Raw genomic sequence first — 13,553 nt, 5'->3', positions numbered from 1 at the left:
TTTTCATTTATTTTGTATATATTTGTTTAATGTTTATTTTATTTGAAAGTGAAATATCCCTTTAATGTGAGTGTATTATGTCTGGAACATAATGTGCGCTTGTCGAACTCTGCAGCACTCACGGTAACCAGGGCAACCGACTCGACTGAGGTCTCTCGCGTGATTATTGCTATATCGCGAGATACCGATGAGGAAAAGTGAAAAATCAAATGATTGATGCCTTTGTAAATCGGCTAGCTCGATATGTATCGGCAAACGTTCACAGAATATTGTAGTGTCAAACAGACGTATCAAAAACATACGATTTTAGATCACAGGTTACATTTCAACCCGAAGTGCACGAGGTAGACCTGCATACGGGACTGGAGCTCTTCTACTACGGCTGGAATATATGCTTCGCTAATGATGCTAGCAATGCTAATGTTAGCTAGCGTAGCTTTGTTTACATCAAGTGCGCGCCTGGGATCTTGTAACTAGCGATATTTTCCTCTCACGGCGGGAGCTTGGGGGTTTATTCAGCTACCAACTAGGACACGGATTTGGATGTCAAATGAACTAACTGGCCAACACACCAACTATCTTTGCTGCACAACGTTTGGTTGATTTATTTTTATTTTTTTTAAGCTAAAGCTAGCTAGCTAGCACAGCCTCTCACCATGGGTCGTTTGATCTAACGTTACGGTAACGGTGTCGGGTTAACGTATCCACATAGCTGACCGAGAGGGCTTCCTGCAGGCTAACATCAACCCGAACTGTGTGATTGGATATAACGGCGGTGGGAGAGAGTCGTGATCAGCCCGGCGATGCTAACGATAGCTGGCTACGTGCCGAGCTAACGGTTTGCGCTTTTTGTGACACCGTACACCACCATGTTCGCTTTTGTTTATTATTTATTGGACAGTCTTCGCTGACACGGCCGTTCGGTGACTTGTCTCTTTGTGCTCTGTGGGAACGGGGCTGTTTTGCCACGCCGCCTGGCGAGTGTCGCCGTGTCCATCCACCCTGCCGGGACCCGAGTGCCACTGCCTCGGCCCCAGTGAGTGGCTGGGTGGTGGGTTGCTTTTTCCCGGGCCGAGGCTGCGAAGGGAGCATCGATATGAACCCTGTCAATGCCACCGCTCTGTACGTGTCCGCCAGCAGGGCGGTCCTGCAGTGTGACCCGCGACAGCCCCACTCCTTCACAGAGATGTACAAACTGCTGCCCTTCTTCCGACAGTCCCTCGCATGCCTGGTCTGCGGTAAGCATCACACATTCATCATGATGATGTTGTTGTTGTTGTTGTTGTTGTTGTTTTTATTCTGCTGATTGAATGATCGAATTCATACCGGTAACAAGGTTCATATCACAGGGAAAAAACTAACATTACAAACTAACACTTGGCTAGGGGAGGCATTCGCTTTATGAGCTTCAGGCAGGGCTACTCCATTATACCTGCACTGTAAAAGTGTAATGTGTTTAACATTTAACCAAATGCATCCATACATTGGTTACATTTGTACACTCTTTAGATTTACAAATGGATGAACACTGATGATTTTACTGTGTAGTGAGTGTAGTGATCTGTGCCGCGCAGCAGGTCTTCACTGTTGTGGTCTCCTTGACAACTGAGGCTGAGCCCTGGTAGCAGCTGGCTGCTTCCTCACTATGCAAGAAGCGGGCTCCCCTGCTCTGTCCTGACAGTGTACAGATGACTGCACTGTTGTGTCTGCCACAGAGACCATGTGTATCCTATTCATGGCTGAATTCACTTAGCTCGGCAAGAATCTCAGCAGAATTATAGATATGGGGAGCTCATATCACGTCTTCATAAGGAATTGTTTTTGCTGACATGAAGTGATCCAGGGATTGTACACAAGAAACTTGAAACCAGTCTGGTCTGATGGTCTCAGTCTGATGAAACGGAACTGGCTGCATCTTATACCGTAGAAAAGGTGATGTTTTCTTTCAGTTGAGAGGCGGACCCTTTACCACCCTTTTTTTTTGTTCCAGGTAAACTGCTCCAGGACCCCATCGCCCCCACAGACTCGTCATGCCAGCATTATGTTTGCATGGGCTGCAAAGGTCAGAAGATGACAATGAAGCCGGCATGCAGCTGGTGCAAGGACTATACCTGCTTTGCAGAGAACAAACAGCTCTCTGTGCTAGTCCAATGTTACAGGCAGCTGTGCCTGTATATCACTCATTCCCCACTGTTACAACTAATCAGCAGCCAGGTGGGAGGGTCTCCAGAGGTCATGGACCTCCTAGAGGAGGTCCTAACGGCAAGCAATGAGATGGAGGTGGTGGCACAGGAGCCAAACACAGTGCTGGAGGAGCCCAGCGACTCGGCTTTGGCATCCCTCACACCCATGGAGGCGCCACCTGTCCCTGCTGAACCCTCAGCCAATCCCCAGAGTTCTTCCTCTAACCCTGCCTGTTTCAATGGACCCCGTGACTGCAATGGACTAGAGGACTTGGGTCCTTCCTCCCCAGAGCTGGAGGTGTGTGAGCTGGTGGAGGAGCAGCCACAGGGTGGCCTCACTGTGTCCGCAGCTGGCTGCGGTGGACTGGAACTGAGTCTGGCCTCCAGGCCTTTATCATCTACGCAGGCCACTGTGTGCTCACTCAGGGATGGGCGGTCGGGTAGCAGGGACCTGGAGGAGGGGGAGGTGCTGCTCCTCAGTGTGGAGGAGGTGTTACAGACTTTGGATCCTCTCCAAGCCAGTAGAGACACTCTTCACACACAGCCGGACAGAACACTCTCGCACTCGCACATACCATTGGACAGAGCACACACACAAATGTACATACAGCTGGACACGGCACACAACTACACACAGATTCAGACGGACAGGACTCACATAGGCGCAAGCCACGGTGCTCACACACACACCTCCTCCACAGACCCCCCTCCTCTTCCTAAGCCCCCGCCACTCCGCCTGAACCGAAAGCGTTCGCGCTCGGAGGGTGACAGGGAAATCGTGAAGCCCATTCCCATCACCTCCATCCTGCAGGGCACCATCTCACATCCACACACTCCAACCCCGCCTCACGCACAGCAGCCTGCGCTCCACTCCTCGACTGTATCTACGCATGCTTACTCCTCCCTCTCAAACGGTGCGTCACTCAAGCCCAGTCGCCCTACACCCAACCACAGTAAGGGTGCCAAGAAGCATGGCGACCAAGCTCCAAAGAAGCCAAACACCAAGGTCCGCACCGGAGCATCCAAATCCAAGGACCGCAGCAAAGACCCGCGGATGCTGTCGGGCTGTCTGGTACCGCCAACCCCAGCCAAGCCCCCATATAAGAAGGCTGTGGAAAAGAAGGGCTGCAAGTGTGGCAGGGCTACGCAGAATCCCTCTGTACTGACCTGCCGGGGACAGCGGTGCCCCTGCTACTCCAACCGTAAGGTGAGACATGAGACCTTAAATGCATCATTCACATTATACATTATACATTATAGAGGAAAGGGGATGGATATTGTTTTTGCAACAGTAATTTAAGAAATAATAGGAGAGAGCTGCACACTCTACACACATGCTGAGATGCAATTTATTTACCAATAACTCATTTTGTACACAGTACCTTGTTTAGGTTTTGTAGTGTCAGTGCTGAGTGGAGACTTTTTAATGGGGCCAGAGTAATCTATGACAACTTAGAATATAACAATTCCAAGACTGGAAAATGCATTTCTCCTACTTACAACTACACGCATGGTCAGACTTGCCAAAACAAACAAATGGCAAATAGCTCATATCCCAAAAGTCATAGAACTTAATTGTTGTCCAAGCAATCTGTTAGAACAAGTCCCAGAGCTGTGTCTTTGGTCGGTGTAATTCAACATTGTAATGAACCTGGGCACTGTAATTTATTTTGGACCAACTTTATGAAATGACAGGAAATGGTTCTTTTGTCAGTGTGTGGCTGGCTTTTGACAGACCACCGTCAGCCTCGTCAACCTGGCAAAGTTAATGTATGTGCAGCTGTACGCCCTCTCTCTGTGCTATGCTATGCTAGAGTCAGTTAATTAAATAGTGTTTTTATTTCATTTGCCACTAACAACCCCTATTGAATTTCCCTTTACATGGCACCAGCAAAAAGTCAATAGTCCCCGTCTACTTTGCCCATATATCACTGTTCTCACTCACATACTTTCTGCTATGCTATGGCTGATTTCTGTTTACTGTATTCATGCACTGCTAATGTAGTTTCTTGTTTTCGTCCAAATTGTACCTTGATCAGTATCAAAATGGGAGCAGATAATTTACATTGATACCAAGCGTTGCGTAATGCCCCCTGACTTTGGATCTAATAAGTGAATTTTGCACTGTTCTCAGGCGTGCTTGGACTGTATCTGTCGTGGCTGCCAGAACTCCTACATGGCCAATGGTGAGAAGAAGCTGGAGGCCTTCGCTGTGCCAGAGAAGGCACTGGAGCAGACGCGGCTCACTCTGGGCATCAACCTCACCAGCATCACCGCTGCTGCGGCCCTCCGCAACCCGGCGACCACCAGCATCCACGGCAACACCCTCCTCAATGTTGCTACGGCAACGGGAACCCCCGTGACCACAGCCTTCTTGTCCCCTAGCCCCCCACGAGAGTCCAACTACGAGGACAGCCTGGAGCTGCTGATTGGCTGAACGAGACTCGGGACTTCCTGATTTCCCTATTGGCGGAGGATACAGACGGCTTGGTGCTGAATGAATGTGACAACTGAGCAGCGTGTTGGTCAAAATGACACGTACCTCTCCCATAGAAGGGGAGGCAAGGCAGCTATGGGTCTGTCCTGTCCTGTTCTTTTGTAATCTTCTTTGTTCTGTGTCAGATAAAGCAGAACACAGCAGAGCAAGAATAGCATCGGTGTGCCAAAGCCTCATGTATCGTCCTGGGTGCCAGTCTGTTGTTGCTAGTTGCTAACAAATTAAACACAGAGATCTGGTTCCCAGGCTGTTCTGTACTTCAGAGGTGCTTACTATATGGTTCACAGACCACAGTCGTAAGAGGCAGTAGGAAAATTCCACACCAGGTTTTGTGTTTATTAGTGTGTGCACAATTGGATGGATGTTTCTTTTATAAGTATGTCTGTCTGTATGGACGTATGTAAGTGTGGATGGGTATAGTGTGTAGTGTGAATGAAAAACATTTCTGGTTTATCGTATCTGATGGTAAACTAATAGCATTTTCCGTGATCAAAGTATTACTCCACGTGTTTCTGTCTGGCAGGCATTGGTATTCAAGAAGAATCTCATTAAAGCCTGAGTTATACTTGGTTGCGCACAGGTGTCACGCACTGAAAATATTTGAGCAACTAAAGTATAAATCAGGCTTAATCCTGTATGTGTTCAGACTCCTGTTGTGATTGAATGTCATTGCTAATCTGCAGAGACCTACCTTAGATTCTCCTCTCTCACTCACACTCATCCCAAGTACTGTCTATTAAGTTAACTAATTTGTCTTAATGAACTTGACTAATGCAAGCGCTGTACAAGGCACGCCAGAGGGAGATAATGTCAGAGCCCTTGGCTGGCTCCGAGGTTTCTCTGTGTGTGCGTGGGCTCGCTGAGATTTACTGTAATGTCAGCGGGTCGGGGGTGGAGGTGATATATAAGCACTTACTCTGATTGATTGGTCAAATTACAACTGGGACCTTCCTTGGTTACCATAGCAATAGCAGCACCATGGGCTGAACCCATAAGGAACCTTTCAATGCTCTCTCTTACAAATACACATACAGTTGTTTACAGTATTGTCAGTGTAGAATATTGTCTTTTTAAGACATTATTACGGTTTGCTACTGGTATTGGATGTGATGGTATGCATGTGTGCATCAATAAACCGAAGCCATAGGTTGCCACTATCAAGACAAAACAATATCCTCTGCGTTTCCAGTTTTCCTAATTGTAGTGTCCCAGCAGATCAGAGACCCAACTCAGAGACTTTGTTTTAATACTGACTTGGCACCATGTTTTGTTAACGTCTGTGTTTTTTGGTTAAAGCACCTTGAAACACCTTGCCCTCATGTAACTCAGAGGGGGTGTATTGTCTGTGTTTGTGTTTACTGTCTCAAACTATATATGTGTCTGTGAGTCCTGAGATGGGGGGGGGGGGGGCACTCAAACTGACCAAACAAACACGTGATTGGTTCTCCATTCATAGACCAGGAAGTAGCGGGTTGATTTTTATTTGTGAATATGATCCGTCTGCCTTTGTGTCTGTTTCAGTATGTCTTTCTTTTGGGCATTACTTGAACCCTAACTTTGTTTTAATTATTTTTTTATGTGAGAAACTCCTGTTTACAGGAGGGACTGTTCTTGTTCAAACATTCACTGCCACATTATGGAAACAATACAACATGGATGGATTAAATGATAGTTTTTTACTTTTTCAGTTCTGTCTTTTTTGTGTGTGGGGAGATGCCTGGTGACTGCCTGGCTGACAGAGTAATCAAGTTTCATGCCATTATGTATAGTGGATGCTTTAAGATATGGTCATACTGTAGATGAGCCGCAACACACTAGTCCATTACTGTTGGTCACTGAGCAGCTCGTACTAAAGCAGTTCAGGGTTAAGTGCCTTGATTGGGAGATGTGGGAGGAAATTCCATTTACTTCCACCGTCAAGATTTTGAGACGAGATTTGAACCGGTTTTGTTTTCCTAATCAACAACTTAGCTTAGATTTATTTTCAATAGGCTCTACACTTCCAGTTTCAGTTTAATGTAATTTTTAAAAGTTAAACATGTTAAATACAGCAAAGCATAGAAGAGTAGCAGATGTCTCATATCTTTGCTTCCCATGCAAGTCTGGAAAGTGTATTGACCTTGAACGAATTGAGACTTGCACAAGCATCAGGAAAAATATGACATGCTGATGAATAAGCCTAACCATAATTCTATAGTTGATGAAGGTATCCACTAGTATACAGTCAGAAAGAAAAACTCCCATAAGGCCAAAATAGATCAATAAGGAATGGTGGGAAGCAACTTTAATGCAGAAATATGTTTAATGTTGCTCACAGTAGAATAGATACAAAAGAAAAAGCTTAAGATGCAGTCTACACCGGCAACGTGTTTCAAAAAGCTCTTTCTGGCAGCATCACAGTCTGTACTTCTCCCTGTGGGCTCATGACAGCATGACATCTACAAAAAGGGCATCCAAAACCAATTACAAAGAAGAAATGATATTCTAAATGTTGTAAACATGAACTTATAAAGCTCAATTCACATTATCTGGACACACCGACAGGAAACAAGAAAGTCCCGTCCCCTGGCAGTTTGGGAAACAACGTTTTGAAAAAAAGAGGACTAAAAGTGTCATGCGTCCCAACACCACAATTTGTCCCAGGGGCAGCAGCTTGTTTGCAGACTGTTCAGACCTACAGCAGGCAAGGCATTAAACTCGATAAGAGTCATTCACACACCAATGCATAGCATCAGTCTGATAACCATACGTTTTTTTGTTTCCCAGCAATAAGCGAAACTTTAATTTGTGATGTCACAATAACAGACTTCACGTCCTATGAGACATTAGGGTGCGACCACTGACCAGTTAATATTAACTGTAGTAATCCCACCAAAAGTCATAGCCTTCCACCTTCCAACTTATGACATTTGACAGGGTCTGTACTAGCAGCTCAGGTCTGCCACCTTTCTTATGTTCCATGGCCCTGTAGAAGACTATCCACACTTCATGGTCCATACTTTCATTCCAGCCACACCAAGACTTCACAGCGCAACCCGATGGGTTGAATATACTGTCAGGGTCCATCTCTCACTGTCCATTTCCAGTCAGGCATCGGCCTCAGGAACCTCACCCCAAGGTTTGGTCTAGCCCACCAGGAAAGCCCCAAAGTAGCTGGCCCTCCCATCCATCTCCATGGTGCTGGCGTTGCTGACAGTGATAAAGAGGCGATCTGCAGGCTGGAGGCGAGCTGTGCCAGCTTGATGCAGGGAGAACAGGCCAGGTTCCTGACCCCGGGGCCAACAGGCACTCCGGGATGACTTCATCAGTAGGATGGGCACTGGATAGGAACTCATCTGTGGGTCACATCCCAAAGTAACAGTTCAAAACTTAATCATCAGAGGTATTTAACCAGAAAAATGTAATCATGGATATACCTTTGATGAATTTCTGACAGTTCTTTTTCTGTTAAAAATTAACTGGAGCACATAGGCCACTGGAAGTTCTGTTAATGTACCTGCATGTTTGCTGATGTGTGTCTCAATTGTGTTCCTATTTGTAATTTCTTACACAACTATATTTGCAGATAGCACCTTTTAGATCTCTGCCTTGCAGAGACAACAATCTGAAATGGTATGCACGATGCACACGAATCCATTGAATGCATACATTTCCCAGGCTGGACCAGCAGAATGTGCTGAAAACCTCCAAAAACCAGCAGAAGCCTCACCTTTTTGTAAATATACTGAACAAGCTGCGCTCCCTCTTCTTCCCCTGTTTCCCCCTCTGTCTCCTCTGTGGAGGGGAGTCTGAAGTAAGTTTGGGCATAGATGTAGTAGAGGCCTGCCCGCGGCACCAGCAGCTCCCCGCCCCTCAGCTCCATGTTCTGTAGGAAGGACAGACCTCTCTGGCCCTCCCACGCTGCGATACGCTCCCCCAGATACCCCCTGCTGCTCCGTGAACCTGTTCAAGCACACACACACAGACCCAAACAAGTGAGTGAACAAACACACAGACGCACACACACACACACACACACACACACACACACACACACACACACACACACACACACACACACACACACACACACACACACACACACACACACACACACACACACGTGTAGCATTAAAACTGTTCATTAACATTAAAACAAGACATTCGAGATCCAGAGTGGAGTAGGAAGTTATTGAATTTATTATTGGACTAAACCGTGGCCAGTTTGGGGTGTCTGCCCAGACACAACACCAAAGCATCGTCAAGCGTTTCGCCTTATGATTCTCATACAATGTCAAAACTGTGCCATTCACACCACCAGTGCTTTCTGTTAGATACAAATTAGATACAAATGTCAGGGAGGTTCCACTCACAAAATATGTTTTACAGATGTGTTCACAGGCCAACAGTTGTGCAACAAGGGCCTTCATTCAATAAGGGGTGTACTGTATGATTACTAAAGATTAAACTGGTCATGGGAGAAAACGAGAAATATCAGTTTTTCTTTCTGGACTGCTTTTATGTTCACTGACATCATCAGAATTTTAAACAGCACCACCCGCATCACAAGAGCGGGATGGGGAGCAGCCAGGGAGAGGGGCGTGTGTGTGAAAGTAAGAGAGAAGTGGGGGGGGGGGGGGGGGGGGGCGAGAGCGAGAGAGAGGGAGAGGAGCATCCGGGGAGTGAGCAAAGTAACCCTGCGTTTTAACAGCGGGCAATACTGGGCGACGTCGCCCAAAAATATAATGAAAGTCTATGAGAGCCGGCGATCGGGCGATGCCGGGCGACATCGTCCAAAAGATGGATTTTCTTTATCTTTTTGGGCGATGTCGCCCGGCATCGCCCAGAGTTGCCCGCTGTTAAAACGTACCGTAAGAAGAGATGCACATCTGTTTTCTCCTGCAGGTCCCAGCAGTCAGATAGGATTGACATTGACAAATGTGTGCTACAGGAACCTGCAGGGCTTCAACATACATTCCTCAGGTCTGACCTTCTCTAGGTGTGGGGGAAGTTCACCTGCCTTTACTAACACATAACCAGCACTTTGACATCAGCCATCCTTGTGTTGCACTGCGAACATTCTGAGTGTATAAGGATACTGGTTGTACCTTGAACCCTTGTTAATCTCTGGACCTCAGTGCTCAATGCTGAATAGTATTCCATGTGACCTCACCTTCAGTGGTTGGAGGTTCTCTGGTTGAAGCGATGCCGGTCACATGGGCGGCAACTTTAGGAAGAGGGACTCCTCGGACCCCTGGGGTCAGGACGGGCAGCCCTCCGGTCAGTTTACCTGTTATTGATGAACGATGAGAGATTTCTGTATAGAAAATATATTTTAAGTGTACAGTACAGCAAATACAGTACAGTAAGTCAGTGTTTCCCAAACACTGGGTCGGGAGTGACCCAGTGTTTTGAGAAGTATCAATGCAAGGTAGACATTGTCCTACTTCTCATAGTTGTTGACATCTCCTTCTGGAACCTCTCAGCCATGATCTGGGGTTAAAAAAAAGAGCAGTGAACAGAAGTGAGATGCAACCCAGCAGCAATGTTGATGCACAATGGTCTATCTATAAGGGGGGGGGGGGGGGGGGGGTACCAGGGGGTCCCCAGCAAAATGTGTTAATATAGCGTATATAATCATTTAAACCACTTTAACCATATTTTATACTTTGGCTATTTTTTGCGCTTGTAGATCTGATATTTTTGAAAAATCCCTGGCACAAAATATTTTTGAGATGAGGGTCCGCAGCCAAATGCATATCATTTCTCAAAGTTTGACAACCACTGATCTATGGAATGCCTGCTTGCTTAGGTGACTATACCTTCTCTATGCGGTACTGGAGCTGTTGTGTCACTTGCCAGCAGGGGTCGCTCTTTTTCTCCTCTTCTGGTGTCTCCATGAGACCCTCCGCCGCGCGCAGATTGGCTTTCATCAGACATGACACACTACTCCTGGAGAAAGTCTCCTGCATCTGGCAAGGTTAAAGTCACACAAAAAACAGCACTGTGAAAAATACTTAATTAGAATAAAGTTACAACACTACATAGCCTACGACTTTAAGGACTTTAAGCGAGTGTTGTTTTATCGGAGTGTCAGTGGAGTTTCTTATTTAATATTTGTATTATGTTATTAGGCAGAAGTCAAATGGCCCAATAATCCCCCGAGTTTAAAGTACCCTAATTTCCTGCTATTGTTTTCGGCTGTCGACTTTTCCATCTTTCCCCTATCTTCCATTGTTCAGCTTCATAATGGCCGAACCTTTTGCACTCCTAAATTGTAATATCAATGTTTGGATTCCTGATCAAGGCTCTTTCTTAATAGGCTACTTATTTGGTGATAAAGGTTTCATTCTTTACTCGGACGTCCATATACACAGAATGCATTTGCCAGTTAAACTGGCAAGTTCTCCGCAGTGAGGCTATAATAGCCGTGTGTGTCATTTCTTACCGTGTTTAGAACGTTGTTGAAGTACATAAAACTGACGGCGACCGCGATGGTCTGAATAAGTATTGCTGCCAGTGTCACGAGCCCCAGACACGGGAGTGAAATAGAAATGGCCATTATTAATAACTGACGATCAATCCGAAAACTGGCAAACAGAAGTAGGTAGTTCCAGACCCATGCAGCACGCAGGACAAGTCAGCTCAAGCTCTGCTGCACTTCTGCATGAAACGAGGGTTGAAAAAAAAATGTTTTGTAGGTAGGTGGAGCAGAGACAGAAGCATGGTCTACCCTCCTAAACGGCCTCAAGATGTCACTGTTAGAGGACATTAATAAAGAACAGGCTCTACAGGGCAGGCAACATAGTCTTACACTTAAATATAGTATCAACACATGAGAGCAAGCTGAGAAAAGGGCCATTTTGTTTGTGTTTGTCTCTTTCCTGGTATTGTTGGAAGATCTAAAGGAGCCATCACTTATGCAGATACATTTTGCCCACATTTCATTGTGCTGCTTCACATTGAGGTCTAAGTAGTAGCCTACTTGTCATGGGAAAGTCATTCAATCTGAAAAGTGGAGTTATACATACAGGTTCCTGTACTTTCATTCTATCACCTCTCTCCTCCCTTCTATTGTAGGAATGAGGAAATGAGGGCACAGCCACAGGAGTCATGAGCTGCTGGATGTTAATGACCCTGGGCCATGGCCAATAATCATAACCTGTATGACAGTGTGTTCATTCGCACACAATCTATGCTGTGAGTATACGCACATAATAGACACATATGTATCCTACATGCATACACACCAGCCGTGACAAACACTAGGCTATGTGTGGGTGCACGCACAGGTGCGCGCGCACGCACACACACACACACACACACACACACACACACACACACACACACACACACAAACCACTTACACGTAGGCTAGTACACACACACACGCACGCACGCACACATTACGCTACAGTACGTACACACATCACATCCTCTCGCAGCAGGTTCACACAGTCTTTATAAGAATAGGGGCAGGTGTGCCAAAATGAGTTACACAGAGTGTGTTGGAGCACAACACACACTGTAAATCACCTTAACACCCACAGAACACAAGTATTAGGGCTGATTGCTCAACTGATTGAAATGAGAATGTGATAAAAGGTTCCTGTGTTCCCTTAAGTGAGTCAGAATTCCCATGCTTGTCAGAGAGGAGGAGGGGAAAAGGTTAATGATACCTGAGGACTGTGCGCCCTCGGGCGGGGAAGATGACACCCTGAGAGACATCCTCGTCTCCAGTCCCATGGCTGACTGACACACAGACAGAATGTGTGTGTGTGTGTGTGTGTGTGTGTGTGTGTGTGTGTGTGTGTGTGTGTGTGTGTGTGTGTGTGTGTGTGTGTGTGAGAGAGACAGAAAGAAATAACGACAGCAAACTCGAGCACCTGAAGCCACAATCACTTTGAGCTGTTTTGTCATTTTAAGCTCTCTCTTCACGCAGACGTCTTTTCTTTTTTCTTCTTTCTTGTCAGTCCGCAGGGCAAGGAAGGTCCACTCAGCTGGTGATCTTTGACTTGAGTCAAAAGTCAACAGCTCCAGGCCCAACAGACCCTGACTTGCTTTGATCCGCCAACGTTCCTGAGCTTGTCTCTCAGTGGCGTAGCAATTTATTTTACTGCGACGGTTTAATTACCAACCTTATTTGAACATCATAACTAGTACAGGAACTGTACTAGTTACACTTTTGCATCATACGCCTTTTAAGCTTACATCACTTCAGTTCAATTCAACAATTTATTTTCCCTTAAGTGAAAAAAGAAAATGTGATTTGGCTGGATGATAACCTATTTAGATACCAAGTCTATTAACAGTAAAGGTCACTCTCTCTCCACTCCAGTATCTGAACTACCCAAACTTGAAACAAATCTGTACAGCTAAATATGGAATTGTATAAACACATCCACTGCTGTGGAAGCGAAGTGTTGTTTGGCCTGAAGCAGAGTTTAAGTAACACCCTGAAGGCACATAGAGGATTTGAAGGATGATGGAAAGACCTCCACCCTCTTCCCTCCTGCACTCGCCTCCTTCCGGTTTCCATTCTTCCCCGGGGCTCCGTCTCTTACATTCTTCTTGATAGAGTCCTGGAATTTCCCTGCAGTCCCGCCTGCACATCACACACAGCTGTTTAGTCTGATTGTCATAATTTAATATAATGCTGAGAAATGCTGCAACAGCACAATGCAAGCAAAGAGTTGACTCAGAGTTGTTAAACACTGGCGACAATGAACAATGTGTGTGTGTGTGTGTGTGTGTGTGTGTGTGTGTGTGTGTGTGTGTGTGTGTGTGTGTGTGTGTGTGTGTGTGTGTGTGTGTGTGTGTGTGTGTGTGTGTGCAATAGTATATCATTGAACGTTTATTTCCCTTGCAGTAGATTGTTTATATTGCAGTGTAGG

The 13,553-nt window shown here is 46.0% G+C and overlaps 2 protein-coding genes across 4 annotated transcripts; one reads left to right on the top strand and one right to left on the bottom strand.

Annotated features, from left to right (window-relative positions):
* The first annotated feature begins 99 nt into the window (after nucleotides 1-99).
* On the top strand, nucleotides 100-6,364 carry LOC311035666 (E3 ubiquitin-protein ligase MSL2-like). Its single transcript, XM_084044016.1, has 3 exons — nucleotides 100-1,238; nucleotides 1,991-3,390; nucleotides 4,318-6,364. The coding sequence occupies exons 1-3, from the start codon at nucleotides 1,097-1,099 to the stop codon at nucleotides 4,618-4,620; spliced, it is 1,845 nt and encodes a 614-aa protein (XP_083900142.1). The 5' UTR covers nucleotides 100-1,096; the 3' UTR covers nucleotides 4,621-6,364.
* Nucleotides 6,365-6,957: 593 nt separating this feature from the next.
* On the bottom strand, nucleotides 6,958-11,323 carry LOC311036208 (tumor necrosis factor ligand superfamily member 10-like). 3 transcript variants are annotated; one of them, XM_084044754.1, is made up of 6 exons: nucleotides 11,108-11,323; nucleotides 10,482-10,631; nucleotides 10,107-10,152; nucleotides 9,833-9,976; nucleotides 8,390-8,622; nucleotides 6,958-8,015 (listed from the first exon to the last, which is right to left on the bottom strand). In XM_084044754.1, the coding sequence occupies exons 1-6, from the start codon at nucleotides 11,219-11,221 to the stop codon at nucleotides 7,806-7,808; spliced, it is 897 nt and encodes a 298-aa protein (XP_083900880.1). In that variant the 5' UTR covers nucleotides 11,222-11,323; the 3' UTR covers nucleotides 6,958-7,805. The 3 variants fall into 3 exon arrangements, with proteins under 3 accessions (XP_083900880.1, XP_083900882.1, XP_083900881.1); XM_084044756.1 differs by having other exon boundaries at nucleotides 9,833-9,949; XM_084044755.1 differs by having other exon boundaries at nucleotides 10,482-10,625.
* Nucleotides 11,324-13,553: the final 2,230 nt, after the last annotated feature.

This window comes from Gymnoscopelus microlampas (assembly GCF_963454915.1).
Source record: "Gymnoscopelus microlampas genome assembly, chromosome: 20".
Classification (NCBI taxonomy): Eukaryota; Metazoa; Chordata; class Actinopteri; order Myctophiformes; family Myctophidae; genus Gymnoscopelus; species Gymnoscopelus microlampas.
This window is presented reverse-complemented; position numbering and strand designations above follow the sequence as displayed.

What these genes read in the sequence shown, in the direction of transcription:
- LOC311035666 (XM_084044016.1), top strand. Translation starts at nt 1,097, where the DNA reads ATGAACCCTGTCAATGCCACCGCTCTGTACGTGTCCGCCAGCAGGGCG. An exon ending in CCTCGCATGCCTGGTCTGCG is followed by an intron (nt 1,239 to 1,990) that starts GTAAGCATCACA and finishes TTTTTGTTCCAG; the next exon opens with GTAAACTGCTCCAGGACCCC. An exon ending in CCTGCTACTCCAACCGTAAG is followed by an intron (nt 3,391 to 4,317) that starts GTGAGACATGAG and finishes CACTGTTCTCAG; the next exon opens with GCGTGCTTGGACTGTATCTG.
- LOC311036208 (XM_084044754.1), bottom strand. Translation starts at nt 11,221, where the DNA reads ATGGCCATTTCTATTTCACTCCCGTGTCTGGGGCTCGTGACACTGGCA. An exon ending in GATGTCAACAACTATGAGAA is followed by an intron (nt 9,977 to 10,106) that starts GTAGGACAATGT and finishes TTTTCTATACAG; the next exon opens with AAATCTCTCATCGTTCATCA. An exon ending in AGAACCTCCAACCACTGAAG is followed by an intron (nt 8,623 to 9,832) that starts GTGAGGTCACAT and finishes GTGCTTGAACAG; the next exon opens with GTTCACGGAGCAGCAGGGGG.